The sequence below is a fragment of the Rattus norvegicus genome, chromosome 17 (genome assembly GCF_036323735.1).
Source record: "Rattus norvegicus strain BN/NHsdMcwi chromosome 17, GRCr8, whole genome shotgun sequence".
Lineage (NCBI taxonomy): Eukaryota > Metazoa > Chordata > Mammalia > Rodentia > Muridae > Rattus > Rattus norvegicus.
Window position 1 is genome coordinate 7,707,189 of NC_086035.1, and position 27,843 is coordinate 7,735,031.

The window sequence follows — 27,843 nt, forward strand, 5'->3', positions numbered from 1 at the left end:
AATAAAGGCTAGAGCTTGTGAAGTAAAAGGGGAAAGCAGGGGAAGTAAAAAGTGGAACGGGAGGTCTGGAAGAGAGGAAGAGAGGAAGAGAGGGAGGAAGAAAGAGGAAGTAGAAGTGGAAGAGGAAGAGGAAGTGGAAGAGGAAGAGGAAGTGGAAGAGGAAGTGGAAGTGGGGGAGAAAGAGGAAGAGGGAGTGGAAGAGGAAGTGGAAGAGGAAGAGGAAGTAGAATCGCAGGAGAAATTGCAAGTAGCAAGGGTATCACGGCTGAGGAACAGGTTGGTTGGTGACAGAGCTGCCCAATCTAGGCTTAAAGCTTATAAATATAATAACTGGAGTGTGTGTGTTTATACAAGTTTATTGGGGGTGAGAATCATTGCAACAGGAAACAGTCTCTCCACAACGTTCTAATCCTCACTTCTTGTAACTGCATTTACCTGCCTCCCCCTGTTTTAGGAGCGTCAACTGCCATGGTTTTCTTCCCCACCCGCTTTCACGGTCCCCGGTTTTCTCCCGACTTTTGGGATTAGTTGTTTATTGGGGAAATTATGCCCCCTCTAAGTCTTCCTGTTCGTCATTTGTCCTTTGCCTGTGCATGGGTTGTTTTCCTGTATAAAGAAATAAACCATTGTTTTTGTGTAATTGATAGTCAGGCTCTTCTCTTGTTATTTCTGGATTTGGGGTTCAGTTTGGAAGTTCTCCCCTACCCAAGTGAAATAAGTCATGTCTTCTTCTGTCGTGGATTATTCACATGGGCTGGGTTTTTTTACATTTTTATATGTTTTTACATTTAGATCTCCAATCAACATGGAAACTGTTCTGTTGACTGATATGAGATGTGAAAGCATTTCATTCTAGATGAATATCAATTGTCCCAATATCTACTTTTATGTATGCATTTCCCCAAACAGAGGGGATTAGAAGCATGGATTTAGTTACCTGAGTGACACATGAGCTGAGAAACAGAACAAGATCACTCAAAAATTGTCAGTAGCAAGACACCACCCCCATCCCAAGACTAAACTATCAAATCCAAAGGAAAATGTCCCTAAAGGTTTAATTAGGTCACCAGGTAAATGCTAAAATTCTAAGGAAAGATAGTGTCTATTTGGGGAAATTTCTAGAAGTGCCTCTTTCTACTCATTGATCTCTTCTCGGTGATTCCCATGGGCCACACCCAGATAGAAACTATGCTTTCTGGGAGCCTGGAGATGGATCCTACAGTAGCTAACATCTTTGCAAAACAGAAGAGAGCTAGAGAGGAAAGCAGGGAGTCTAGCATGGGCCAAGGACCCGTGTAATACTTGACTGAAGTATAAAATGTATCTTCAGTATTAAATGTATCTTCATTCAGTGTAACAAGTCCCCAAAAGGTATTGTGAAACTTATTAATACACCAGGAGCCAGGTCTCTGCTCTTTAATTTAAGAGGTAGATACCTGTTCAGAGGCAGTCTGTAAAAACAGTTTTCTTATTGGTTCGGATCATCTTTCCTGGAAATAATTTGAGTCAACAAGATTTTTTTTTAACTGTGGGTATGTCTCAAATGAATGACAGGGATTAAGAACATAGGAATAGAACTAGGAAATATTGTCAAATTGAAAAGATTAAATAAAAAAGCAAATTTACTTTTTAAAAAGGAATTGGATACAGCAGAATTAATTAAGAATAATGAGCCTGAACAATAAACACAGGAATTTAGAAGCTTGGAGAAAGCTTGATTTCTTCCCTCTCTCCCTTCCTCTCCCTCCCTCCCATGCCCTCTCTCCCTCAATCCCTTTCTCTCTCCCTCCCTTCCTCCCTCTCTCTGCCTTTTGACCTTCCTCCCTCTCTTCTCCCTTGGATCACTCCTTCCCTCCTGGACCTCTCTTCCCTTCCTCTGTTTCCTCCTTGCTCTCTTTCATTCTCTCCCTCTGACATCATTCTTTTGAGATAGAGTTTCTGTATGTAATGTAGCCCAGGCTGGCCCAAAATATTTGATCTCCTCACATCGGCCTCCTGGGAGCTGGGACTATAGGCAAGAGGCACATCCAGCAAAAGAATGAATTTGCTTTTATTCTTTACCTTTCTCTATATGCTGTGGCTTTATGTAATGCTTCTATAAATAAGAACACTTAGTAACACTAGTGCACAATTTTGAACCATAAGAAATCCATTTGTTAATTACGAATACATCTTAATCTAGCAAAGTCCAATGATAATCTCAATTTTGAAGAATTTTTGACTGATACACACACACACACACACACACACACACACACACACACACACACACACACACGGGGTTTTTTGTTTTGTTTTTTGGTGAGGTATGTTTGCTTTCAGGCAGTCCAACAGGACAAGATCCTTTTCTTGTAAGGAACACTTACAACACTACTTATTCACTGCCGATGATCATTCAGGAAGAGATTTCCAGTAAGAGGGGCCCAGTGGGAGGGGCCCAGTGGGAGGAGCCCCAACGGGAGGAGCCCCCAAGTTCCTGTCCACTTCTTCACCCCTTTTCTCTTTATAATGTCACCCTCTGGGCTAGCCAGTACCACGGGTTAGATAAGGAGAGGCAAAGGGGGGAGCAGGACAGGGATCTCAGCTGCAATACAAACCCCCAGTCCACAGGGGAATGAAATGAAGAAAACATTCCTTTGGGGTTGCCTCCTAAGTCCTCACTGTTCTGCTTCCTCCATACCCAAGTCAACCCATTTTTTCTGAGCACCTTCAGACAACTGGTGCCAGAGACTGCCGCCCACTGATCCAGAGCTGAGGGATCCACGCGCAACAAAGTTGCTTAAACAAATGTGATTGACTATAATTCCTTTTGAAACAATGTAACAAATGGCAGTCTAACTAACCACACGGCACAAGTGTGATTGTTAGGGGTGTTCATGAGTGTCAGTTCTTTGAGAAGTTATTTTCTGTCTTAGAATGAAGAATTGTCCTTTCCCTGCTCGCATGACTTTCACTGTGACTTGGCTTGCTTTATTTCACCCTGGCTTCCGGAAAACACAGATAGGACCATAGGCATTGGATGAGGCTCGGAGACACACACAGTAACTAAACCAAGTGCTTCTACGGTGCCTCTCCTTGCGGGCCCCTTTCCTTTGTACCTACTTTGAAGTTGCTGCATACATCCCTGCATTCTGCAGCCCAAGATGTGGGAGAAGATGCAGAGGCACAGTCTAAAGGACAAGATGTTCATTGTTCGACAATTCTGACAGAGAGGACAAAGTGAGATTAGGCAGAGGGATCACAAGACCGATCCAAACCTTGTCCAGCAGGGCGTTCTGGAGCAATCACTGTCATTAACAGTGACAAGATGCCTGTCACCAGACCCAGGCCGTCCCTCCCCAAGGATGCGACCAAGGTGAGGGGAAGGTGGGGCAGCCACTGAGGTAGCTGAAAGGGGTACAGCATTGCCGATGTCTGCCACTGACGACCTCCAGTTAGCCTGGGTTGGCTAGATTATGTGATCTTGTGGCTCACTTGAGTTCAGATCCTGCTCTGGGCTGCAGTCAGCCTTTCATGCTTCCCAGATCATGAGCTGCAGCAGAATTCCCAGAGGTAGGATATGCTGCCTCCGTGACCCATAAAGGATTACCAGTCTTTGCTTCTTTCTCTGGGTTGGAGACTAAAAGACACAGCAACGTGTCTTTTTTACCCTAGCCTCTGGAGCAAGAACATCTCACTGTGACTTCTGACATGCCAACCATCTCTTGCCCACCTAGCCAACTGAGGTATTATAATACCATCAATGTACAAGCCCCTGTGATATTCTGCAGTATGCTCAGATAACCCACATCTGGTTCTACACTCTTGTGACAGAAGGTGGGAGTAAGCATGGCCTTTGGCAAGACCATACTCATATATTGCAATTGATTTCACCTAAAGGTGGACTATATCTGAGTCTCTTATAATCCAGGATACGAAGACAATTTTCAAAATAATGACAATGTACCTCAGGCCTGTTCACCTATCCAAAGTAAATGTTGACTTGCACTCTTGAGAGAAAATATTCATTAGATCAGTGTCTATGGAGAGGAGTGGGCAGAAGGGGGAGTCAAACGGTGATAGTTTGTCCAACAAAGCAGAAAGCCCTAGAAGGACAACTGCTGAGGAGAGTGTCTCCAGAGCAGCTTGCTTTCTCCCTCTTCACTCATCCACGGATGTAATCTGCCCTCGAAAGCGTGTGAGCTGTGGTAGGAGAGCTCTTTCCAGTCACAGCAAATGCTGATGGGCGTGAACGCTAGATGCCACCCTTGGACAAATCCTCTACAAAAGGGAAATTCCCATGACTACCAGAGTATCTCAGACGTCTTTCAGGGTGGAACATAAATAAGTATTTCATATTACTTGAAAGAAGAAGAAAGACAATCAAGAGAGAAAAGAAAAAGGAATTACCAGAGAGTGATGGGAGACCTCAACCTGAGCAAAGGACATTGTGTAAGTTTATGAAAACTTCACAGTAAAACTTATTATTTTAGATGCTGATTTTTAGAAAGTATTTCATACTGGTTTCTGTTTACTTAAAAAAAACACCTTAATAATTCATGGGCTGATTATATACCTTATATAATCCTGGTACAAACTTTGAGATCTCAATATGCATGCCACGTCAGAAGAGCCACAGTTTTTCATACAAGATAAATATAAATACAATTAATTTAGCACCATCCTATGATCCTTAGGACACTGTTATTTCCAGTTACTTTCTAATTCTTTGTGAATAAAGACACACTATCTTGTGACCTGAGAAGACTCCAGACAACTGAATTCTTGCTACACGGTGCTCGCCCATTCTCAAGAGTTTGCTCAGGATATCACACTTCAGGAGGAAGACCCACGTCAGTCTAGCATATGATCAAATTGCACTGACTGTTGAAGAATATTCAAGAAGAGATCAAGGGATTCCTGGGTCGCCTCCAGGGATGATGGGATCCATCTGTGGGTTCCTAGGGACAAGAGGGCAATTCTCTAGGAAAGGGTGGCAGGGGTCAGTGCGTTTCTGTTCTTAACGAGCTGACTGGGCTATATAGGACAGACGGTGAGGATGTTCACTGCCCAGTGATGTAATAGCAGAAGCTTGGTTCTATGCCAGGCACTCGTCTGGGCTCTGAGTGTGAACTGCCCTCCTCCAGTGTCACCGCAACTCTATAAACAAGTAGCCGTTGTCATTTCTACCTTCTGGGTGGTGAGACTGAAGGATGCACTCAGGGAACCAAAGATACAAACACAAGATGTTTGATGGGAGGTCGTGTACTCTAGACTCCACTGTATGCTGAGCTGACAGAAGGACCTTCTGCGGGACCTGGGACACACCCAGGTGCAAGAGCCTGCCTGATCTCAAGTGTGGACAGCAGAAACCCAATTAGTTCACTGTTCTGCTTACTACAAACTTGTGTTTTCACATGGGTGTGACATTTTCCGGGTGGTAAGTAGCTGCCCGATGAACAAACGCCTCTCTGTATGATAGCATCTGTGAAGAGTAAGGCGCTCTGATATGAAGGCCTCTGAAGACTGGGTCCTCCACCAAGTGTTACCAGTCATCTGGACTGATGCTGACCTTTCTCCAGTTAGTTAACATTTCTATGATTTCTGTAAAATAATCAGTCCGTTCCCCTTTCTTCTCTCTGCCCTTCCTCCTCTGCTTCCTTTCATAGATGGATATATGTATAAATATATATATATATACTTTATCTAATATGTTTTTCAATGAAATTATTATGAATGGAAACAAGGACAGTTTATCTCAGAATTTCATGAAAATATACTGTTGCTACTTATTTTAAAAAAAAATCTCTATCACTAGCATCTAGAGTCATAACCCAGTATCTTGAGAAAGTGCTTTATAATTAAGGAAGTCTTGTTCTATATTGATTCACTAATTATGATGATGAGGACATAATCACAGGATATTTTCAGTAACGGTGAAGTGTCTCACTTTGTGGCCAGGTAAGACATTTCTGCTAGCTTCCTATATATTGTTCTATGCTCCTGCAATACCAAAGAGTTCATAAGAATTAGCATTTTATTCAAATGAGCAAGCCTATTTGTTTGAGTCTAATGAAAAATTAAAACCCTATATCCTTTAGAACCATAAATATTTTAAAGGGAAAAATCTTAATTTTAAGAAAAATTTCTTTTGGGGAAAGTATTTTATTCAACGAAATGCAATTTTAATGTTGGAAAGCTTGCGTGGAGGCTTATGGAGTAAAATTAATTTTGTCACCAATTTCCTTAGAAGGTTTTAACTGGAGGAAGTCCTAACTTCCGTTGGACAAAAGGGGAGGAGAAAATATTTAAATGTATGTACTACTGCAGGAAATGCCAACCCCCTCAAGAGCTTCACATTTTTCAGTTCATTGTCCTCACAACAATTGATAAAGGGCACCATGAACCCCACTGTTGCCACCATTTGCATATGAAGGATCTGAGACTCAGAAAAGTTAACTATTTATTATTTTCAAGGTCGCACAGTTAATAAGTAAATTAACATCCAAGGGTCTCTCTCCACACATCTGCAGAGGAAAATGCTGCCAGCCTACTGATGAGTCCATGCCATCTGATTTACCCGGGGAACCAGAGGTGTGCGGAACCCATTAGAAACCAGCTTTTTAATCTCGTGTGTTACATTTGTGCATGGGGACAGTTTTTTTTTTTTTTTTTGGTTCTTTTTTTTCGGAGCTGGGGACCGAACCCAGGGCCTTGTGCTTCCTAGGTAAGCGCTCTACCACTGAGCTAAATCCCCAGCCCCTTATGGGGACAGTTCTTATTGGGTGTCAGTTACTACGGATCCTTGAGTTGGTTTCAGAGAATAAATGCTCTGATTCAGCAGCCCAGATGGATCTTGGAAACCATCGTGGCTTTCCTTACATAGGCAGTGTTTCAGTGAAGGGTATCTCTCTCCCGTGATGTCGTCAAGATACCTTGGTGTTGAAGACTCACAGACCATACCGATCGGGGAAAGGTGGGGACTGTTGGAGACATGAATTTGTACACAGGAAGTTTCCTTTCAAAACATGAAAAGTCACATATAGAGTTAATCGTTATGAAGTCTCTTCTACCAAAGTCAGATGACCCTAGGCTCTACTAACTGGTCATAAAACAAAGGTCAAATTAGAACAGGCACCACTCTCAAAAGAGAAAGTGGGCGTGGCTTTAGGGTTACAAAAGGTGTTATTACTGTCACTCTATCTTCTGGCTAGTCCCTCCCCCACTTTTAGTCCCTCCCCCCCAAACACCTACAAACCAACAAGCAAGAAATCAGCCCATTCCCCCACCATTCTTCACTTGTTTAAGGTCACAAAGACTCTTAATGTTGCTTTATATAACTGAAGGGTGTGTGTTTGCATGGTGTGTGTGTGTGTGTGTGTGTGTGTGTGTGTGTGTGTGTGTTATGCCCTATTCTAGGAGGAGGGGCAGAAAGAAATCCTGAAGGGCTCTGGTAGAAAAGCAGAGTTGTTCTCTCCCTTTCAAAGCTACGTCTGGAAGAGGGGTGGGGACTATACCAGCCCATCATCACGCTGCATGCCAGTCTCACACACGGATGCTTCTCCTTCACATTCTCTGGGAAATTTCCCCCAGATTAGGAAAAGGACGGGAAGGCAAGTCGGCCACAGAAGGCGAGTTTTTACCCACAAAGGGAAGCAGAGCGCACCTCCTCACAATCGCAACTCCGCTCTCTGGAGCAGATCCCGACTTCAGCACCACGGAGAGCGGCACCTCCTCCTCGGCCACCCATGGGGAGCCAGATCCCCGCGACTCCGCACAGGATTCAGGTCATCTAGAGGAGGGACAAGCCTGCGTATTCTACTATCGATGTAAGTGGCTTTGGTGGCTGGTTTATATTGATTTTCCCAGGAGAGACGGCTTCATCCCGGAAATATGGAATTGAACTTTTATGTATTAGCTCTTTCGCAGGCACTGCTTAGATTTGGGGATTCAAGTCTGGAGCTGAAATCCTATCTACTGAGTTGGTGGCTATCCTCCCCCCTTCCGTTGAATGTGTAAGTTTACAAGCCATGTAGAGAGAGAAAACTGAGCCTGGTACCCTGTGCATTTCATGCTGGAGTAGTACAGTTTTATTCCTAGAAGAGAGCATGTGTGTCATCTCGGCTCCTGCACCGCCGAGAGCTTCTCTGGATTGATTTTAATATAAATATGGAGTTGGGAAGAGAACCATAGCTACTTAGAAGAGAGATCACACCATTAAAAACTACAGGTGGTGATAAAAGGCTATTTTTTTTTCAGTTTTCTTTCCTTCTTTTTGCCTTATTAAAAATAAGGTCCTGGGTGTATGTTTCCTTTAACCATTCATTACAGAATAACGAGTATGGTTTTAATAAAAGAAACATAAACCTTGGCAGGGTTTTGGGCATAAGCTTTGAGAGGAGATTTCAGAGTCCCTCACTTAAGTTCCCACTGTAAATTCACTTATGTAAGGCTGAGTAGATTCAGCCAAGATGCTGTGCCATTAACTGTCATTTAATGGATTTGCAAAGGGTAGATTTGCAAAAGGCAATAATGATTGACCCCATCTGATCTCACTCACTAAAATTTTGCCTCAGAATGCCACCTGCTGGTGGGTCCCCTTCCTAAAGCATTGGGCACACAGCAAATTTATGAATGAATGAATCCACATAAAATCCAGAATATCGGGTATAGATAGCATACAAATCTACTCCCTGGGATCGACTGTACAGAGGTTCCCAGGCTTCTATGTCACAAGTGGAATTTCATATTGATTTTCTCCCAAACACTTGGTCCTTCAGCTTAAAAGTACGCAGACAAGCCAAGTCCTTTAGGCAGTAATTAACCCAGAAAGAAACCAGAGCTGTGTGGTGCCTCACTGTGGCTAATTGCGGAATGCATGTGGCGTCGTGGGTGAGAACTCTCAGGGGCTGTTGCTCAGGACAAGTGATCGTCCCCTCTGGTAAACACGCAGCAGGTCAGTTCATTCCTGACTCTCCACACAGGACTGTGCACAGTCATTTTATTCCAAGACTAATTTTAACATAACTATTTAAGCTGGCTGTTTAATCTCTATCTGGAACTATATAAAACATAAGAGACAGACATCTGGTTTCTTATCTTCTGTGGCCTAAATAAGCAAATGAGGATTTAAAAAAAAAATCAGAAACAAAGACAGCAAGCAAAGTGCTAGGCAATTTGGATTGCTAAGCCATACAACAGTTTGTAAACACTAGGAATAACATCCTCGCTAGATGAGGGTGTGTGTGTGTGTGTGTGTGTGTGTGTGTGTGTGTGTGTAAATGAATTACTACTGGTAGGTGTATTTGGCATTGAGGAATAATAGATGATAATTTCTAGTCCAAGATAAAATGGAACCACACCCCATGTTAGGAGAGCTGCCTGAAGAGTATATCTTACTGTAAGTAACATGGACAGCTCAGAGTGGTTTGCTTGACTCTTGTGGGACCTTTCGCACACAGTGGAGTATAGGTAATCAGGTATCTGTTTTCTTTTACTCGGTATACAAACATACGCTCACTAACTTCGGTCAAGATCTGAAGGCTTTAGATCCACAATTCAAACAATGACTTGAGTGATGTTTGATGATGCGGGAGTGTTCACTAGCTTCAAAGGAGTTTAAGTGTATTATTTCTCCTCAACTTTAACGTGCTGGCAAGACAAAACTCAGAAAAAAGTGGGATGCCTTTGGGAATCCACAAAAAATGTAGGAGTATGATGGGAAAAAAGTGGAAATGTTTCAGTTTTCTGTTCTAGCCCTTCAGGGACCTAACAGATTGGCCCTCTGAAAGCTGTTTTCCTCTACCAAATCCCTACGTCGCTTACAGCAGAGCTAGTCCCTTGGTACTTCAGTTCCCAGTTACTTCAGAACTGATACCTTAGTTTTGAAGTTGTCAGTCAGAAACAAGAAATAGCTACAGGATGGTCTGGGGCCTCCATTTGTAAGAAAGTAGATCCTCGTAACCATGAATACCGGAGTTTTATCATTAAAAGAAAATGATGCAGATCAGGTATTTGAGAACTGATCTGTTTGACTATGTACCACAACCTGAACACATCAAGAACAGTGGATGCCGGATATAGACACAGTTTAAACAAGGAATCCCCTGGCCCACATGGATCCTGCAGTCTAGTGGGAGTGTTTGGGTGGACCAAGTAAACATAGAAACAAGCAAGAGTAAGATGGATGTCGACAGCACAGCAGTCAGATGCAAGGCTTTGAAATCCAGCGGAGCTCACGCCTACCAGAGGGTGCCCCGACCATGCCTGGGGTACCTTGGGAAATGTACTGGAGTCCCGTTCCGTTGTCTGCTAAACCGGAGTAGACATAGCACCTACATGTCGTATTTTCTTTAACTTAAAATGTCGATGCACCAAAAGTGCTCAGTCTGAAGGCTGACACGTGGTTAATGGGTGATACGTATTAATTGATGTAATCGAAGGGTCATTTGGGAAGACAGTTAAGCTTATCACATGGTAATTTACAACAGTAATTTATATAAAGCACTTAACGTGGTAATTGGAACGTGGTAAATGTAAGTGTTTCAACCATCTCTGTCATCACAGTCATTTGAAACAATAACGAGTCTATCAGAACACAATCTCAACCGATGGAAACAGGGTGTATTTAAGCGTCTCTGTGCATCGGATTTTGGTCATCCCTGTCCCTAAACTGCCTAGGACACTTGGTAGAAATGCTACATAATCTTCGGTGAATACTGACAGTCACTGAGGTGTTGGGGAAGACTACAGACCACTTGGCTCTTTCCTCACTTTCTGGACTAAAACTCAGGATCTGTTCCCGTGGGAGGTGAAGCACAGAACCGAGCTGGGCTCTCATGGGCGCCTGATCTGAGTTCTGGAATGGTCGGTTCCATGTCCAGATGGGGAATGTTGCAGGCTGAGCTGATTTCAGGCTTGGATGATGGCCACAGAGAACTTTGATGCATGTTGCAATTTTAGAAGGGGAGGGGAGAGACAGCACATCTCTCAGAAGGGATTCTTAAGTGGCCTTTCCTTCATTGGTAATTAAGCAGAACCCTAACTCCAAACTCACCACATGTGCAGCCGGACTTGGGGCGCAGGAGCGCTGCTTTCATAGCTTATTCACATCTGGCTTCAGACCGACTGACACGCTGGTAAGAGAAGCTTGACAAAAATAGCATCCAAAGGAACGGAGAGGGAGGTTTCCAGTCCCTCCTCCTCTCAGATGGATTTTGCCTCTGCTGGAGTGCTTCTCAGTGACACCAGCATCAGCACATGCATTCTGGAGAGGGAAAGACACTGTGTCTTAGATGAGGCAGACAGTGGGTTTGATCGCTCATCTTGGTGATGTGGTGATAAAAGGTGTTCAAAGTTCACTGTGAAGGAAAATATTGAAGCAAAGGTAACCAAATGCCAATTGTAGTTAGGGATGATCCTTCCCATCACTGGCTCTGCAGCTGGGATGGGGTCTAGCAGGAGGACACAGTGAGTTCCCCGGTGCGAGCCTGACCACCAGCTACTGTAGGCTGAGTAGTTTTGCAATAGGCTGTCTCATAGATTCCATCCAACCCATGTGACATCCATGTCCCAAACACAATACTATTGTATCAAGATTAAATGGCAAAGACACGGTTGTAAAACAGGTTACATTTGTATGTGTACATTAACAAAGCCATCATGAGAAGGACTCGGGATAGGGGCTGTAGGATCTAACGTGAATCCCACAGTGAGGCCTTTCAATCCTCTCTGGATCTCCCGTGTAGCCCTCCTGGGAAGTAACCACAGTGAATGGCACATCCCATTGTATAGACTGCCAGCCACACATGAGCTGGAACCTTATGAGATTTCATTTTAACTTCAAGTCCAACTAGAGAAGGGAGAGAGCTGGTCATTTCTGAGCATCCAAATGTGTCTCAGAGCTGAGAGTTTAAAGGCTCTGGAGGCCGGAACGTTTGCTTGTTCCATCTGCCTTCAAGGTCACTCAGAAAAAGGCAGAGCCAGTGAGGACAGTTTCCCTCCGAGACGACACAGCCATGCAGTCCCACACACGTGCACACGCATGCTCCGCCCCCTGCCACACACACTGTGTAATCATTATAGAAACATCACGTGACCCCATTCCTCCCTGCCCTAAGACAGACTTTTCAGTTTGTCCACCTAAAAGATGAGGCACACGCTAATATTTTGGGGGTTTTTCCTTTCTTTTCGTTGGGTGATATGGAAAATTAACAAACGGTTTGAGTGGTGTTTCATTTTGCAGGCTTTGCTGTCTACGATATTCATGTGGAGTTTGAATTTAGATTGGGTATTTCTGCGTTCCCGGCAAAGCGTTCTCTGCTCTGACTTGGTTCAGTGGTTATTCTATTTCCTTTGAATTCACTCCCCAAGGCTTCTTGCTATGTAATAGCTCGGTACCCTTGACCTTGTAGTCTGAACCATTGTCCCTCTTAGACGGCCTTGCGATGGAAAGGACAGAGAATGGAGGCAGCAGCTGCCTCCTACCTGGCACACAGCTCCAGTGCTCTTGAGGGAAGCTGCTCTTCCCAGGGTTGAGTTGTGATGACTAAGTCCAGAGAGAGGCTCCCGACAGGGACGGCACTGTAAGATAGAATGGACTGAGCGATTCTATGAGGAAAATTATTCTTCTGTGGTTTCAATTCCCACAATTTCTGTGCTTTTGTGTGCCCAGATGACAGGCCTGGAAAGTAGGTTCATTCAAACTCTGGAACGAGGGGGAGGGAGAGGCCAATACAGGGTCGGCTTCCGCCCCCTTCGGAGGTGCCTACTAATGAACCTGCCCTGTTTGGGCCTCCCTGGCTTGTGAAACCATTGCCATGGGATCCCATCTGGGATCTACCTTGTGCAGGAGGGAGCAGCCTTCCTCGGTGAAATGACAGCCCTCTGGGGAAGAGCTCAGAGGACTGCAAACGTGAACCTGATGCTCACCCCTGCAATCTCTTCTATCGAGGCGCACTTTAGCAGAGGTGGTGGTTTGAATTCTCTTCCTGCATCGCAGGGTTCACTGTCAAGATGTGTCACCTGGAGCGGCTTGGAGGGGGTTCCCAGGACTCTCCAGCGTTTGGTCTTTGCAGATGGAGGAGCTGCTCCGCTTTGCCATACGGGGCTTTCCCAAGGGAAGTGTGACTCAGCTCCAGGCGGGATTTAGAGTACCCAGCTCTGACTTCTAGTGATCTATGGCAGAGACTGGCCCCCAGGGAGCTGGATCAGGTCAAAGGTTAAGTGAGCAGGAGAACTCGAGTTCAGAATTCCAAAGTCTACACCATCGCAGACACCAGGTCTGACGGAAAAGCTCTACCGTGGATTATTGGTGCACCTTACCTCTCCAGTCTGAGTGAAGTACCAGGCATCCTGCAGGCCACGGGCACCATCAGACAATGGGAAAGACTTAAAACAAGCTTCTTAGTACTTACTGGGAAGCAGATGCTCTCCACGTTAAAGTCACGCCATCCTGAATCATTTAGATAGCGTGGGTGAGAGAAGACAGGAAAAGGAAATTCAGGTAGGAACAACTGGAAAGGCAGGAAAATCTAAGATGTCCAAGTTGGGGGTAGCCTGGGGTACATCCGGTCTAGCCTCTCTCTTTTACAGCTGTAATCTGGGACCAAGAAACTAGGTGCCCACAAGGTCCCAAGACTACCTGGAAAGGTCTGATTTGAGTTCAAATGACATCTGGCTGTCTCTTTCTCATTTGATATCTTAAATTTCCGTCAAGGGTCAATGAGATGGCTCAGTCATTAAGGCTCTTATCAACAAGCCCGGCGACTTGAGAGTTTGGTGCATGGGACCCACATGGTGGGAGGAGAAATAGAAATGCACATACATAGATAAAAGTAAAGGAAAAATTAAGGACCAACAACAAACCCTTGGCAAACTCTTAGGCAAAGCCCAGAAACCTCAAGACTGCCAGTGCCCCGTGTCTTTCAAGGGCTGGTGACCGAGTGTTCTTCCATCAGCACAGGTGAGGACAAAACACCTTTCCTGTTGGTTTGACAGAGGAACTGCACCAGCCTGTGAGCACAGAGCTCTTAGCACTGCACCAGGGACGGGATGGGGTCTCGATAAACGCTGCTATTGGTAGATCAGTATGAACTTCTACTCTGTGCCTCAAGGGAAGAGTAACAAGTTAGAAGTGAGCACAGCGTGTAAGCTGGGCTATTTCTTATATCGAGAAGACCGAATACAGGCCTAGCTGGAACTAGTCATGGGGAGATGAGGCTGAGTCCCCCAGGAGGTCAATTCCTGTCCTCCACAAGAGGCAGCCCTCCTCTCCTGTTCCTGGCCACATCTTGACTTGAGTAGGTGCCTGATTTGCCTGAGGCCCAGGGGATGTGACCCACATAGAGAATGTCACCGACTACAAGAACAGTTGTGTGTGGCCGTGCTTGAAGCCTAGTGCAGCAGGACCTTAGTGTCAGAACTCGGTAGAGGATGACACATGGGAACCAAGGGTCCCGCTGTACTCTCCATGGAGACTGTGGAAAACAATAGACAGGAAGGGAGAGTTGCAACCAATATTGAATAGCTCTAGAGTCTACCTGCCCCTTGAAGCCACACTGTGGCATGCACGCACACACACACACACACACACACACACACACACACACACACACACACACACACACACAAACATACAAAATCAAATCTAAAACAAAAAGAACCTCTGCGCCTTGTAGGGCTAAGAAAATAATACGGGGAGGTTGAGGGACCTGCTCAGTCTTACACAGAAGGGAGTACAATGGACACCCTTCCTTCCTCTCCCGAAGCCCTACCCCATACCCTCCACTTCTTGTCACAGGGCACCTCAAGTTGCTTTCCACTCTGCCCCACCCCTCTAACCTCAGGGACAGCGGATGGTAAGTCAGTATTCTTCCAATTGAACAAAACAAAACAACAAATACAGTACTGCAGGCGGTCCAGCAAGCCTTGACAATGTCTAGCAGGACTCCAATCATATATTCTTTTTTTTTTTTTTTTTGGTTCTTTTTTTTTCGGAGCTGGGGACCGAACCCAGGGCCTTGCGCTTCCTAGGTAAGCGCTCTACCACTGAGCTAAATCCCCAGCCCCATATATTCTTATATATCAGATTTTCTTTGTTCTGAACAGTCCCCAGGCCCCAGAAAAGTAACCAAGCCTCTTTGCGATTGTCCTTCAGGTTGGGGAGCAACACCTTCAAAAACATGCAGCGCCGGCACACCACCTTGAGGGAGAAGGGGCGCCGCCAGGCCATCCGGGGTCCTGCCTACATGTTCAATGAGAAGGGCACCAGCCTGACCCCTGAGGAGGAGCGCTTCCTGGACTCGGCTGAGTATGGCAACATACCAGTGGTCAGGAAAATGTTGGAGGAGTCCAAGACCCTCAATTTCAACTGCGTGGACTACATGGGGCAGAACGCGCTGCAGCTAGCTGTGGGCAACGAGCACCTAGAGGTCACTGAACTGCTGCTGAAGAAGGAGAACTTGGCTCGAGTGGGCGACGCGCTGCTGCTGGCCATCAGCAAGGGCTACGTGCGCATTGTGGAGGCCATCCTCAGCCATCCGGCCTTCGCACAGGGCCAGCGGCTGACGCTCAGCCCGCTGGAGCAGGAGCTGCGCGATGACGACTTCTATGCCTACGACGAGGATGGCACGCGCTTCTCCCACGACATCACACCCATCATCCTGGCGGCCCACTGCCAGGAGTACGAGATTGTACACATCCTGCTGCTCAAGGGTGCGCGCATTGAGCGGCCCCATGACTACTTCTGCAAGTGCAATGAGTGCACCGAGAAGCAGCGCAAGGACTCCTTCAGCCATTCGCGCTCCCGTATGAATGCCTACAAAGGACTGGCCAGTGCCGCCTACCTGTCCCTATCCAGTGAAGACCCTGTCCTCACTGCACTGGAGCTAAGCAACGAGTTAGCCAGACTGGCCAACATTGAGACTGAATTTAAGGTAACCCTCCGCTCGCTATCACGGGCAGGTGGCTCGGGGCCCTTCCGCGCGTACCTAAGGGCAAAATGGGCGTGTGCTTACCAAAGGCAGAGTGAAAGACTTTGGGCTCTTGTCTTTGGGGTTCACGGTAGAGGAAGAGTGGATCGGGTTATTTTGTCTGGTGTAGGCCTGGGGAAAGCAGCCTAGAACTGGGATGTTTTGAGCTACATAAGGTTAGCTAAAGAAGAGGTGGGAAGAGAGATGAGCTACACAGAGACTCAGCTCTGGTCCCCAGAAACTGAAAGTTCCGACGCCCAGCAATCTGAGGTGACTTCCGGCCTGGAACTTAGATTGGTGCTACTGTTCTCAATGTGTGGCTCTGACCGCCACATTCACATTCTGGATTGCTGGTCCTGCCATCGGCTTCAGAATGACCCTGAAAATTTTTTGAGATAGCATCTTGATATGTATAACAAGCTTGACTCAAACTTCTAATTCCCCTGCCTCAGTCTCTCTAGGACTAGGGTTCCCATACCAGGCAGGGCCAGTCTTTCTTAGACCCAGCGACCTGTTGCTGTCGTTCTGTCAGTGGGCTGTGGCAGAGGCTCACAAAAGAGCAAGTCAAACTCTTCTTAAATAAGGGTTAATTAAGTTTGCCACTCCAGCGAGTGAGGCTCAGGGTTATCCCAGAATCCAGCCATCTTGAAAACATCTCAACCTACCAGGCCCGCTCCAAACGCTGGGAACCCATCCCAAGGGCTATTCCTGGAGACTGTACTTTTGCTTTCTCTGCCAACTGATGTTTGCTCTGAAAGAGAAGACGGGGCCCAGGTGTGAGAATCTCTCTTGACAGGATGTTCAGTAAGAAGAGCAAACATTGATTAGGTACTTGCTGTGGGCCAATTACTCACCTGGCTTGCCTGTGAGGTCTTATTTAACTGCAACCGCCATGTGTCAAGGGCGCAACACCCCCATTTTTGCACAGTAGCACAGAACCAAAAGCACACAGCTAAGGAATGGCTGGACCCCAGAGTCCGTGTTAAATCCCTCCAGCTAATGAGTCCCGAGGCTTATTCATGCACTCAGCATCCCAGTTTGACTGGCCTTTATGGAAATGGTGAGGGGGTGTGGCCAGGAGAGTAGAAACCACAGCTGACTCAGCATTTCTCACCCTGATGCTTGCTGAGAGGCTGCTGTGGGCTGAGAGGCTGCTGTGGGCTGGGTGCCACAGAAATGTGAAATGGTGTCACACAGAGCTGGCAATCTGATGTTACCTACAAGTGAGTAACTCATTGTCCAGACAAGATGTCTGTGTTAGACGTGTCCCCTGCACAGGGTACAATTAGGTGGTCAATGGAGAGTCCTCCTCACAACAAGGAGGTCTTTGGCAAGGAGCTCAGGCAGGATTCAAAGGAGGAGCTCAGATAGGGTTGGGCCTAGATGAGACGGGTGAAGCGATGACCCACAACAGCCTAAGGCAGGAAAGGGACATAGAAGAAGCTCTGTGTGACTGCAACACTTCCTGGGATGTGGGGATGAGTGGGGTGGGGAGCAGAGCCCAGAGGACCTTACTCACCAGTCTGAACACTTCGAACATTTTACTGTAGGAAATGGAGGACCGCTAAAAACTTGTGGTTAAAGGACTACGGTAATGTCTGGCAGGAAAGTAAGATGAATTTGAGGATGCAAACTGGGTCTAGATACAGAGGTGATTTAGTTACGCAATATGGGTTCAAAGATGCCTGTCTATTGGGTGAAGCTTGGCCCACAAGCCAGGGGTAGCTGAGCTCGGCTAACAGGAGGGTGCAAGGCCACAGGCTGTAAGAAAGGGAACCTATAATTATGCTTATTTTATTCCGTCTGCTCCAACTCAGCCCTGCCCACTGAACCCGAGCTGCTTCCAAGATCCCTGTCTTGTTCCTGGCCTCATTTAGGAGGAGGTGCAGAATAGCCCATAGGAGCTCCCCAGAAACAGCTGTTGCTTCTCTCCTTGTCTGTCTAGTAGCCTCGTCTCCAGAGGCCAAGGATGTCCCAGCCAACACCAGTGGAGCTTTGCTCATTGCCCAGTGTTGGGGTGGACTCTGTTCCGGCTATGTGGCAGGAATGGCTAAGCCAGTTAATTCAGACAAGAATTCTGGCCAAAGGGGGGGCGGGACAGGCAAAAAAAAATGTAATTGGATCAGGTTATCTGGATAATTACCTGGTTCTCCAATTTTCTCCTGCCTGAAAGTGAGCCAGCCTAAAAAAAAAAATGATGCTAGACTGACATTTGGAAATCCCTCGGAGGCATCGGTTTCCATTAGTAAGGTCTGAAGGTCTGTCATACTTCAGTATACACGATCTCTAAATCTGGAAGGCTTTTGAAAGCCTCTTTGGAAAGCAAACATAATATTTGAATTCAAAAGTAAACTATGAAAATTGTGGAAAATTAAGAAGGCTTCACACGTGGTGAGAAATATTTCCTACAAAGCGTTGATCCGCTCAGAGTGAAAAACCACCTTAAGGATGTCTGCTGGCTATTCACACCTTCCTAGGGAGCTGAGTTGGTTTCAGAATGCGGATTAAACCAATCCCACTGATCCTTTAGAAACTGCTCACTCAAGGATCTCTGCACATGCACCCCAGTGTTGTGAATCTCTGAGAGCAGCTTTGCAGGAAGTCAGACTGCAACAAGAGGCTAAAGAATACATGGACATGTGCAAAGTGCTTAGTGAGGCTGTTCTGTTTTCAAGGGACTACATTTTGTCCGTTTAGGTAGCCACGTTATGAATATGACCAGATGCTGTCAATTACATAGAGATACCAGAGGTCCTCTGGAAAGACGTCAGATGTCACCCTTCATGTCCTTTCAAACATTCTAGAGCAACTAATCCTGGGCAGGAATCATTATACATCATAAGCCTGAATTCAGTTGCCTGGGCTGTTGTTTTTAAAGTCATAATAATTTATTAGCAGAATCAAGTATAGCCATTAATAAGAAGTGAAACCTGGGCTGGAGAGAGGGCTCATCAGTTAAGAGCACTGACTGCTCTTCCAGAGGTCCTGAATTCAATTCCCAGCAACCACATGGTGGCTCACAACCATCTGTAATGGGATCTGATGCCCTCTTCTGGTGTGTCTGAAGACAGCTACAGTGTACTTAATACATAGTAAATAAATAAATCTTTAATTTTTTTTAAATAGAAGTATAACCAATGTCAAGGTCTTGGGTAAATTGCAGCTGAAGTCAGATGCAAGCCATTATTTTGGTGGGGTGATTATGTAGCCTCTCAAGAATTGACTGTCTTAGGTCTAGTTGTCTTGGGTCTAGGAAGGTATTAAAATGTGATGTGATCACTGGAGCCTTCCTAGCTCCTTCACATGGAGCCTCGTAAGTCAGTGGGCATTCTAGAAACTTGATGAAGAGAACAAGGGAATCCCCCAAGGGAAAATCATTGCAGCTCCTGACGCGAGTGTCACTTGGTACGTGCTTTAACCTGCTCGTACATGCGCATTTATTGATCGGAGGCCTTTGCTGTGCGTCATTTGGGAAACCGGGAAAATTCTGAAATAACCAGCTCAGCCGCTACCCTAGTTTACTTTCTGTTCCCACGGTAAACACGATGACCAAAAGCCATCTGAGGAGAAAAGGGCTCCTGTCAAAAGGACTTGTGTCCCCTGACTGGTCAAGGTCTATCTCTGAGGGGAAGCCAAGACAGGAACCCCAGGCAGGAAGCTGGGTCAGTAACTGAAGCAGAGACCACAGGAATATGTTGCTTCTGGCTTGCTCCCCCTGGCTTGCTTAGCTGCCTTTCGTATACAGCCCAGGATGAAAGATGCCCTCCCACACTGATCGTTAATCTAGAAAAAGCCCTCCAGACACGCCAAGCTGGAGGATACAATTCTTCGACTGAGGTTCCCTCTCCCCAGTTCCTCCCATGTGTGTCCTGTTGACAAAAACTAACCAGCTAGCACGGAGGAATGAAGTTCATACGCTAAATAACTGGGGACTCATTATATACTACGCTGTGTGCGCATGCGCCCGCGTGCGTGCGTGCGTGCATGTTTTCCTGGCTTTACTTAAAGTGGGGCTTGGAGACAGTGTTGTCTGATGGGGTGAAGAGCAATGGGGAGTTGAAGGTAGGCAGTTTGGGACACCAGAATCTGTCATGCTCCTTCACATTCAGGAGCATCTACGTGCCTCCCTCAGGGAAGGAAGAAGCCTGTCTGCGTATCTGTTGCTTAAAGGTTGGCTATTCTGAAGATGGGCAAAGGCGCCACTGAGGTACAGAGCCAGATCGGTACAGGGCCAGATCGGAAGCACCCTGTTCTTCACAGCCTGGAGCTCAGAAGGGGAGAGTAGGAGGCAGGAAGAGCAAACAGTAACTTCATCTTTGTCTAGAGTGTTAATGACCTTTCTGTGCACCAGTGGATCCTTAACCACACGTATTATGAAAAAAAGAAAAAACAGACCATGAATTATGTATCGATGTTTGTGCTGCGGGTTTGAGACCCGTTTAAAAAAAACTGTCTGGGCCTAAAATACCTCAAGTTAAAAATGCAAATAATGATAAATCGGACCAATTTGCCACCTGCTGAGATGCAGGGCAAGCCCATTGTGGAAGGTAAAATGTTAAGTGATAGTCTGCAGTCTGCTGGAGGAGGGCGGAGGCATCTTTGTCTCCAGAGGTTGAGGACCCAGAGGACATCTGACTTGTGGCCAACTGGAGTCAAGAAGTCAGGAAGCCAGTAAAGGCTCGGCCTGGGCCAGAGGCAGTGAGAAAAGCTGAGTAAGCCTCCAGTGTTTGAATCAATTTCTCAGATGCACTGGATTTCTAAATCATATAAACCAACACCCTAGGAAAACAGAATTTCCTTGAGGCTGGCTGGTAGTAAAACCAGATGTCTGCTTAATATGCAGGAAACAGTAGACTGCTTCCCTTTCCGTTGGGAAAATATGTTTTGAAGCCGTGAAGACTGCAGGTGTTAAAAGGAAGGTGTGTTTTGCGGATGGGGTATGTGTGGAAGAGAATCTGGCAAAAAAAGTTCTCAAAGCACTTGCTTTTATGCTGTCCCGGATACCCCTGGGGATTCGATGCGAAATGCTAGCCCTGTGCAAGGACTTCTGAGGATACAGAGCCTGAGCAGGGGACAGTAAGATCTCAGGTCGGCCCATCAGGGTGCTGATGAGTGCGCTCCTACCTAAACACAGGAAGATGTGGTCCCCTGTGCTACAAGTCTAATCCCAGCATAGGCGGGGATGGTGCAGTCTGAATGTGCTTGTCTGTTGGCAGTTCGCTCTGGGGGGAGTGCTCGGAGGCCCCTGTCCTTGAAAGCAAGATCTGGGGCCTGGCTTATTGTATGAAATAAGAAAAAGATAACTCTGCCTTAGGGCTCGGTCTTCATTTCACTCTGTCTGGAGGAATAGTTCAGCGGAGCATGCGCCAATGAGGTGAAACATCACAGGAAGTCAACCAATCAGCGTCTTTAATGACAACCGTTCACTCACTGGATCACAAACGGCGCCTAAAATTAGAAGTTGCTACTCCTCTAGGGTTGTGTGCTGTCAAGAGCATCAGTGTACAGGAGCGAGTATAGGTTCGGAGACTGGAGTAGGACTAAGGAAGCCGCCACACTCAGGAGGGTGCGGGAAGAGCACAGAACTACCCTGCTTCTCTTCGTCCATGCAGAGAGTAAGAACCCGAAGTCAGAATGACCGAAGTATCATTTCCTATTAGCCATAAAATAGTCAGCATCCCCCAAAAGTTCCTCCTCTTATTTGAAAAGTGGAGGGAGGAAGGGAAGGACTGGACACTTGTAACTTGTCCAGAGGATGCTTACTTCCCCAACTAAACAGTTCCTCTTCCTCGGAGATGGCTACCTCATAATCGTCAAGCTGCAAGAATCACTCGATGTCCAGAAAATTCTGACACCCATCAGTTGCTTAGCAGATACACCCTCACTGCCAAGTAGACAAGCTGAGGGAATGTGTCCCTGATGAGTTCTCAGGCAGGGTCAAGATGCAGAATATAAGAACAAAGCCACCAGCAGGGAGCCTCACACACAGTGGGCACTGCGATGGAGATGCCCTTCTGGTTTCCTACTGGATCAGCACCACAGCTTTCCCTCCAGTGAACACAGTCCATTCCAGCGCCTCCTCTTTTTAGAAGGTCTCCTCAATTTTAGCTATTGCTTCCCAGCCCCTTAGCAGATCTTCGCAGAACTAGAAAAAAAAAAATGGAGGCTGTATGTGTGAGCTCCACGATTAGAAATGAGGCAGCGGAATGTTTGCAGTTGGAAAAATGCAGACCACTGGAATCGGATAAGCTAAGAGTGCTGCTAAAATATTACTGTGACAAAAGATTGCGTGGGCTGGAAAGAGACAGCAAAGACGAAGGAGGCGGAAGAGGGCAGGCAGCACCCCTGACCAAACACACAGATCCATTCTGAAAAGTATCTCCATGAAAAGAGTCTCCAACACACACACGCACACAACATACACACACACCACACACACACCACACATACACACATACCCCACATACACACACCCCACATACACACACACACCACATACACATACAGCACATACACACACACCACATACACATACAGCACATACACATACAGCACATACACATACAGCACACATACACACACACACACCACATACACATACAGCACACACACCACACACACACACACACACACACCACATACACATACAGCACACACACACCACACACACACACACACTACATACACATACAGCACATACACATACAGCACACATACACACACACCACATACACATACAGCACACACCACACACACACCACATACACATACACACAGCACACACACACCCCACATACATACACCCCCCACATACACACACACAACATACACACACACCACATACACACACATACAGCACACACACAGCACACACAACACACATGCAACATGCACATACACACCACATACACACACACCACATACACACACACCCCACATACACATACACCATACACACACAGCACACACACAGCACATACACACACACACATACACACCACACACACATACACACCACACACACACACAGGAAAAATTGTCTCCCACAGAAGTGTAACTGTCAGTCTGAACTATCAGAGATCTAAAGAAAATGGCGACGGTTGTTCAAGGAAATTGGCCAGTGAGAAGTAACACAATTAAATCAAATGGATGCACACTGTTCTCTGAGAAGAAAAGGTCACAGGCTGTGCAAATTGATCATATTGATCATTTTAGCTGCACAGACTATCAGCATGGAGACGCGGGTTTTATTAGCAGTAGATTCATGCTTCCGTTGAATAGAAAAGTGTAAGAGCTGGGTGGGGAAAGGCAGAACCCGGCCTCACAGATGACCTGGAGCTACTGAACTCCGAAAGCTCAGCGTCTGAGGCTGGAGCAGAGATGGTATTGTCTAGTGGGAGACATGGGCATTCTTCCAAGAGTCATAAACACGAGCACAGCGTCCCAAACCCTAAAGTGAGGTTGTGTTAGGAAGAGGGCAGGCATCTTGGTGGGGCAGCTGACTCTGTTGGGAGGCGTACATGCCTGAAGATTCCTACCGGAAGATAATGCTTAACTGAAACCCAGGGGCATGAAAGAGAGGGAAAGGTTGTCAGCTCAGAAAAGGCACAAGAGCTAGTCCACCGCGGAGAGCGGTGAAGAGGCTCATTCTAAGAACGTGGGCATCTTGGGATAGATCCGGTGTAAGAGTAAAGGGAGACAGTCTGACGAGACCCTCAGCAGTAGCCTTACCACTGGGGCCTGTGGTTTAAGCTGGACCTTGTTGTCAGGTGGAGAGCGAACCACTGGACACCTTCAGTGGGTGAGTGACCACATCTACAGTTTGGAAGGACCCAATCTTCTTGATGTAGAAACGGATATGAGAGGACAGAGGTGTAAGGAGACTGCTCTTGGCAGATGCGCTCCTCCCTGGCAGGGGGCGGAGCCCACATGAGTGAAGTGTGACCAGCACACCTCAGTGAGCAGGTGAGTCATCCCAGATGGAGGAGACACAAAACAGAGGACATTACTGTCCCCTGGACATCTTTCTTGTCATGCATTTCCCTGGTCCATGATTCTGTCTCTCGGATCTCTCACTGCTAGAGAAGGCAAGGAGAGGGGAGGCAGAGGAGAGACAGCTCCTTGGCTTTTCCTCCATGACAGACACCAGGGGAGCAGGGGGAGGCTGGCAGTGGAGGGAGAGGAGCTGTGCTCCACAGCCCACACACAGCTCCTTTCCAATGCACTGGGAGCACTGGGTTCAGAAGCAACAGCGCCAGAATGGGAATGGGGTCCACTGGATTTTATTCCTCTGCATCTTTCAAACTCTCAGGACACTTTGTCCGTCCGTTTGGGTTCCTCATGTAAGTGTTTTGTTAAAGAAAGCGTTGAACCTTATCTTTGATGTGTGTTGAACTGCAGCTTGCACTAGCTGGATCAAGTAGACATCCCTCCCTTCCTTCTTGTGACAGAGACTGAGTAAGAGAAGGCCTTTCAGGATACCCAACGCCCTCCTTGGACATTCAGTTGGGCCTGAGTCTTTCACTGTTGCTCTGACCTAGTCCCCAAACATTATGGTTAACAGACTTTATTATACCCGACTACTGAGGCTGCCAATCCAACAGCATAGCCTGAGGCTTGCTTTCCCCAAACGTCCTTCCTGTCATGTATTTCCTGTAGCTTCTACCAATTCTCAGCTTGTCTGAGCATCTCCCCAGTCCCTGCTTCTTGTCCTGTGTTTCTATATATGATTATTTTGAGCTGAGGGCTCATCCTTCTGTAGTAGGGCTTCATTGTAATTAATTCTACCTGCAACTATCCTGTTACAAAACGAGGTCACATTCACATGATCCGGGAAGAACTTGAATTAGGGGAGTGTGCAGTTCAAACTCACACATGAGAGGGAAGGTCTGGGTTGAGATGAACTAGAGGAGGCCAAGACTTAGAATCTGGGCAGAGCTTCACAGAAGCAGAGAGAGGCAGGGTGTCAGCATTCCTGGGAAGCTGAGGTCAGTCCTAAACTAGGGTGCCAGTCTGAAGGAGACAAAGGGTTGCTTTCCTATGCTTTCTGTAGACCAAGGCCAAAATTATAACAATTGTTACTGCTTTGGGGTAACACAGTCTGAGACCTAAGTAAACCCTTGCTTTTGAAATAGCTTAAAGGTGTAGTCTTGCTGGAAAAGATATCTTTCCCCTCCCCCTAAAGTCCTGCATACTCTCTCCTCTCCTCCATAATTTCATAGACCCAGCGGTCATGTACGAGTCTTCAGGGACCAAGCTTCCTTTTATAGGGACAGTGAGTGCCTCTGATGCCGTGTTTCCTAGTACAGCATCCCCTCTAGATGGGGGAATTCCATCTGTCCCTCCACAGTTTCACTCCTAGGAATTTGGGTTTTGACCAATTACCAAATTGGGAGATCCTGTTAGTGGTGATGGTGATGGTGGTTGTGGCAATGGTAGTTAATGGCAATGGTCGTTGTGGTGGAGGAGGTGGTGATGGTGGTGATTGGTGGTCTGATGGCGGTGATGATGGTGGAGGTGGTAATGGTGGTGGTGGTGATGGCGGTCATGATGGTGGAGGTGGTGGTGGTGGTGATGGCAGGGATGGTGGTAGTGATGGTGGTGATGATGGTGGTGGTGATGGTAATGATGGTAGAGGTGGTTATGATGGTGGTGGTGATTGCAGGGATGGTGGTGGTGGTGGTGGTGGTGGGGATGGTGGTGGTGGTGGTGGTCAGATGGTGCTAGTTTTCTATGCATACATTTATCTTGTACCGTTGAGATAGGAATGGATAAATAATGTGCAGTCCTGTCCTTTTCTCTGAGTGCCATAACTTTGGCACTCACCCCTTCCTGTTAGGCCATCACTCAATAGACATCGGTTTCTAGAAAGCTTCTTGATCACCTCCAATAAAATCAAGTCTGCGACAGTCCAGCAGGGACCAAGGCAGGCTCGGGTCTCTGAGAGAGGGCGCCTGAGAGAGGATCAGTGCAAGAAGGCAGTGGGAGAGGAGTTGTCTATCCACCCAGCTCCAGGAGGGAGCTCCCAGAGACAAGTGTTACACGGCACATTTTCTTTAGGTTTGTTTGCAGTGTTTAGTTCAGCATTACTGTGATTTTTAATTCAGCATTACTGTGATTTTTAATTCAGCATTACTGTGATTTTTGGATTTTGGACTGCATCCAGCTAAAAGCCATGTTCTTGTGTGGCCCGTGAGTTTTGAGAAGCCGGTAAATGCCACCGCAGCCCCTGGGAACAAGAGTCCACTTGATGCCGATCAAGCAATCGGAGAACTGTAGTTGACTGAAAAGTGAGAGCTTTGTCACTCAGATGGAACGAGCCAAAAATCTCTCTGACGTTGATGAGCTAAACGCCTTTCCTTTTTATCCGTTTTACTTTCAAACCATGTGATTAGTACCTAATGTACATGTCATGCACTCAAACAGAATAGTGACAAGGTACCCTAAAATAAGTGCTCCTCAAAATCCTAGCAGAAGCTCCTTTCTGGGCAAAGAGAGGAGTGCACTCTTCCATATACTGAGTACAGTATTGATGCAGTGCCTCCACCTGCACTGCCTTTCCACTGCAGATGCAGTGCCTCCACCTGCACTCCCTCCCCACTGCACAGTGCCTCCACCTGCACTCCCTCCCCACTGCAGATGCAGTGCCTCCACCTGCACTCCCTCCCCACTGCAGATGCAGTGCCTCCACCTGCACTCCCTCCCCACTGCACAGTGCCTCCACCTGCACTCCCTCCCCACTGCAGATGCAGTGCCTCCACCTGCACTCCCTCTCCACTGCACAGTGCCTCCACCTGCACTCCCTCCCCACTGCAGATGCAGTGCCTCCACCTTCACTCCCCTCCCCACTGCAGATGCAGTGCCTCCACCTGCATCTCCCTCCCCACTGCAGATGCAGTGCCTCCAACTGCATCTCCCTCCCCACTGCACAGTGCCTCCACCTGCACTCCCTCCCCACTGCACAGTGCCTCCACCTGCACTCCCTCCCCACTGCAGATGCAGTGCCTCCACCTGCACTCCCTCCCCACTGCAGATGCAGTGCCTCCACCTGCACTCCCTCCCCACTGCACAGTGCCTCCACCTGCACTCCCTCCCCACTGCAGATGCAGTGCCTCCACCTGCACTCCCTCCCCACTGCAGATGCAGTGCCTCCACCTGCACTCCCTCCCCACTGCACAGTGCCTCCACCTGCACTCCCTCCCCACTGCAGATGCAGTGCCTCCACCTGCACTCCCTCTCCACTGCACAGTGCCTCCACCTGCACTCCCTCCCCACTGCAGATGCAGTGCCTCCACCTTCACTCCCCTCCCCACTGCAGATGCAGTGCCTCCACCTGCATCTCCCTCCCCACTGCAGATGCAGTGCCTCCACCTGCATCTCCCTCCCCACTGCACAGTGCCTCCACCTGCACTCCCTCCCCACTGCACAGTGCCTCCACCTGCACTCCCTCCCCACTGCAGATGCAGTGCCTCCACCTGCACTCCCTCCCCACTGCAGATGCAGTGCCTCCACCTGCACTCCCTCCCCACTGCACAGTGCCTCCACCTGCACTCCCTCCCCACTGCAGATGCAGTGCCTCCACCTGCACTCCCTCTCCACTGCACAGTGCCTCCACCTGCACTCCCTCCCCACTGCAGATGCAGTGCCTCCACCTTCACTCCCCTCCCCACTGCAGATGCAGTGCCTCCACCTGCATCTCCCTCCCCACTGCAGATGCAGTGCCTCCACCTGCATCTCCCTCCCCACTGCACAGTGCCTCCACCTGCACTCCCTCCCCACTGCAGATGCAGTGCCTCCACCTGCATCTCCCTCCCCACTGCACAGTGCCTCCACCTGCACTCCCCTCCCCACTGCAGATGCAGTACCTCCACCTGCACTCCCCTCCCCACTGCAG

The 27,843-nt window shown here is 47.4% G+C and overlaps 1 protein-coding gene across 2 annotated transcripts in view; it reads left to right on the forward strand.

The window, feature by feature from the left end:
* Positions 1-765: 765 nt before the first annotated feature.
* Trpc7 (transient receptor potential cation channel, subfamily C, member 7) overlaps positions 766-27,843 on the forward strand; it is a 131,111-nt gene continuing 104,033 nt past the window's right edge. Inside the window, exons 1-2 of one of the 2 annotated variants that reach the window (XM_017600463.3) lie at positions 766-7,808; positions 15,137-15,914. In XM_017600463.3, the coding sequence (XP_017455952.1) occupies positions 7,516-7,808; positions 15,137-15,914 (1,071 nt within the window). In that variant the 5' untranslated portion in view covers positions 766-7,515. The remainder of the gene's footprint in view (positions 7,809-15,136; positions 15,915-27,843) is intronic. The other variant, NM_001191691.3, reaches the window with a different exon arrangement.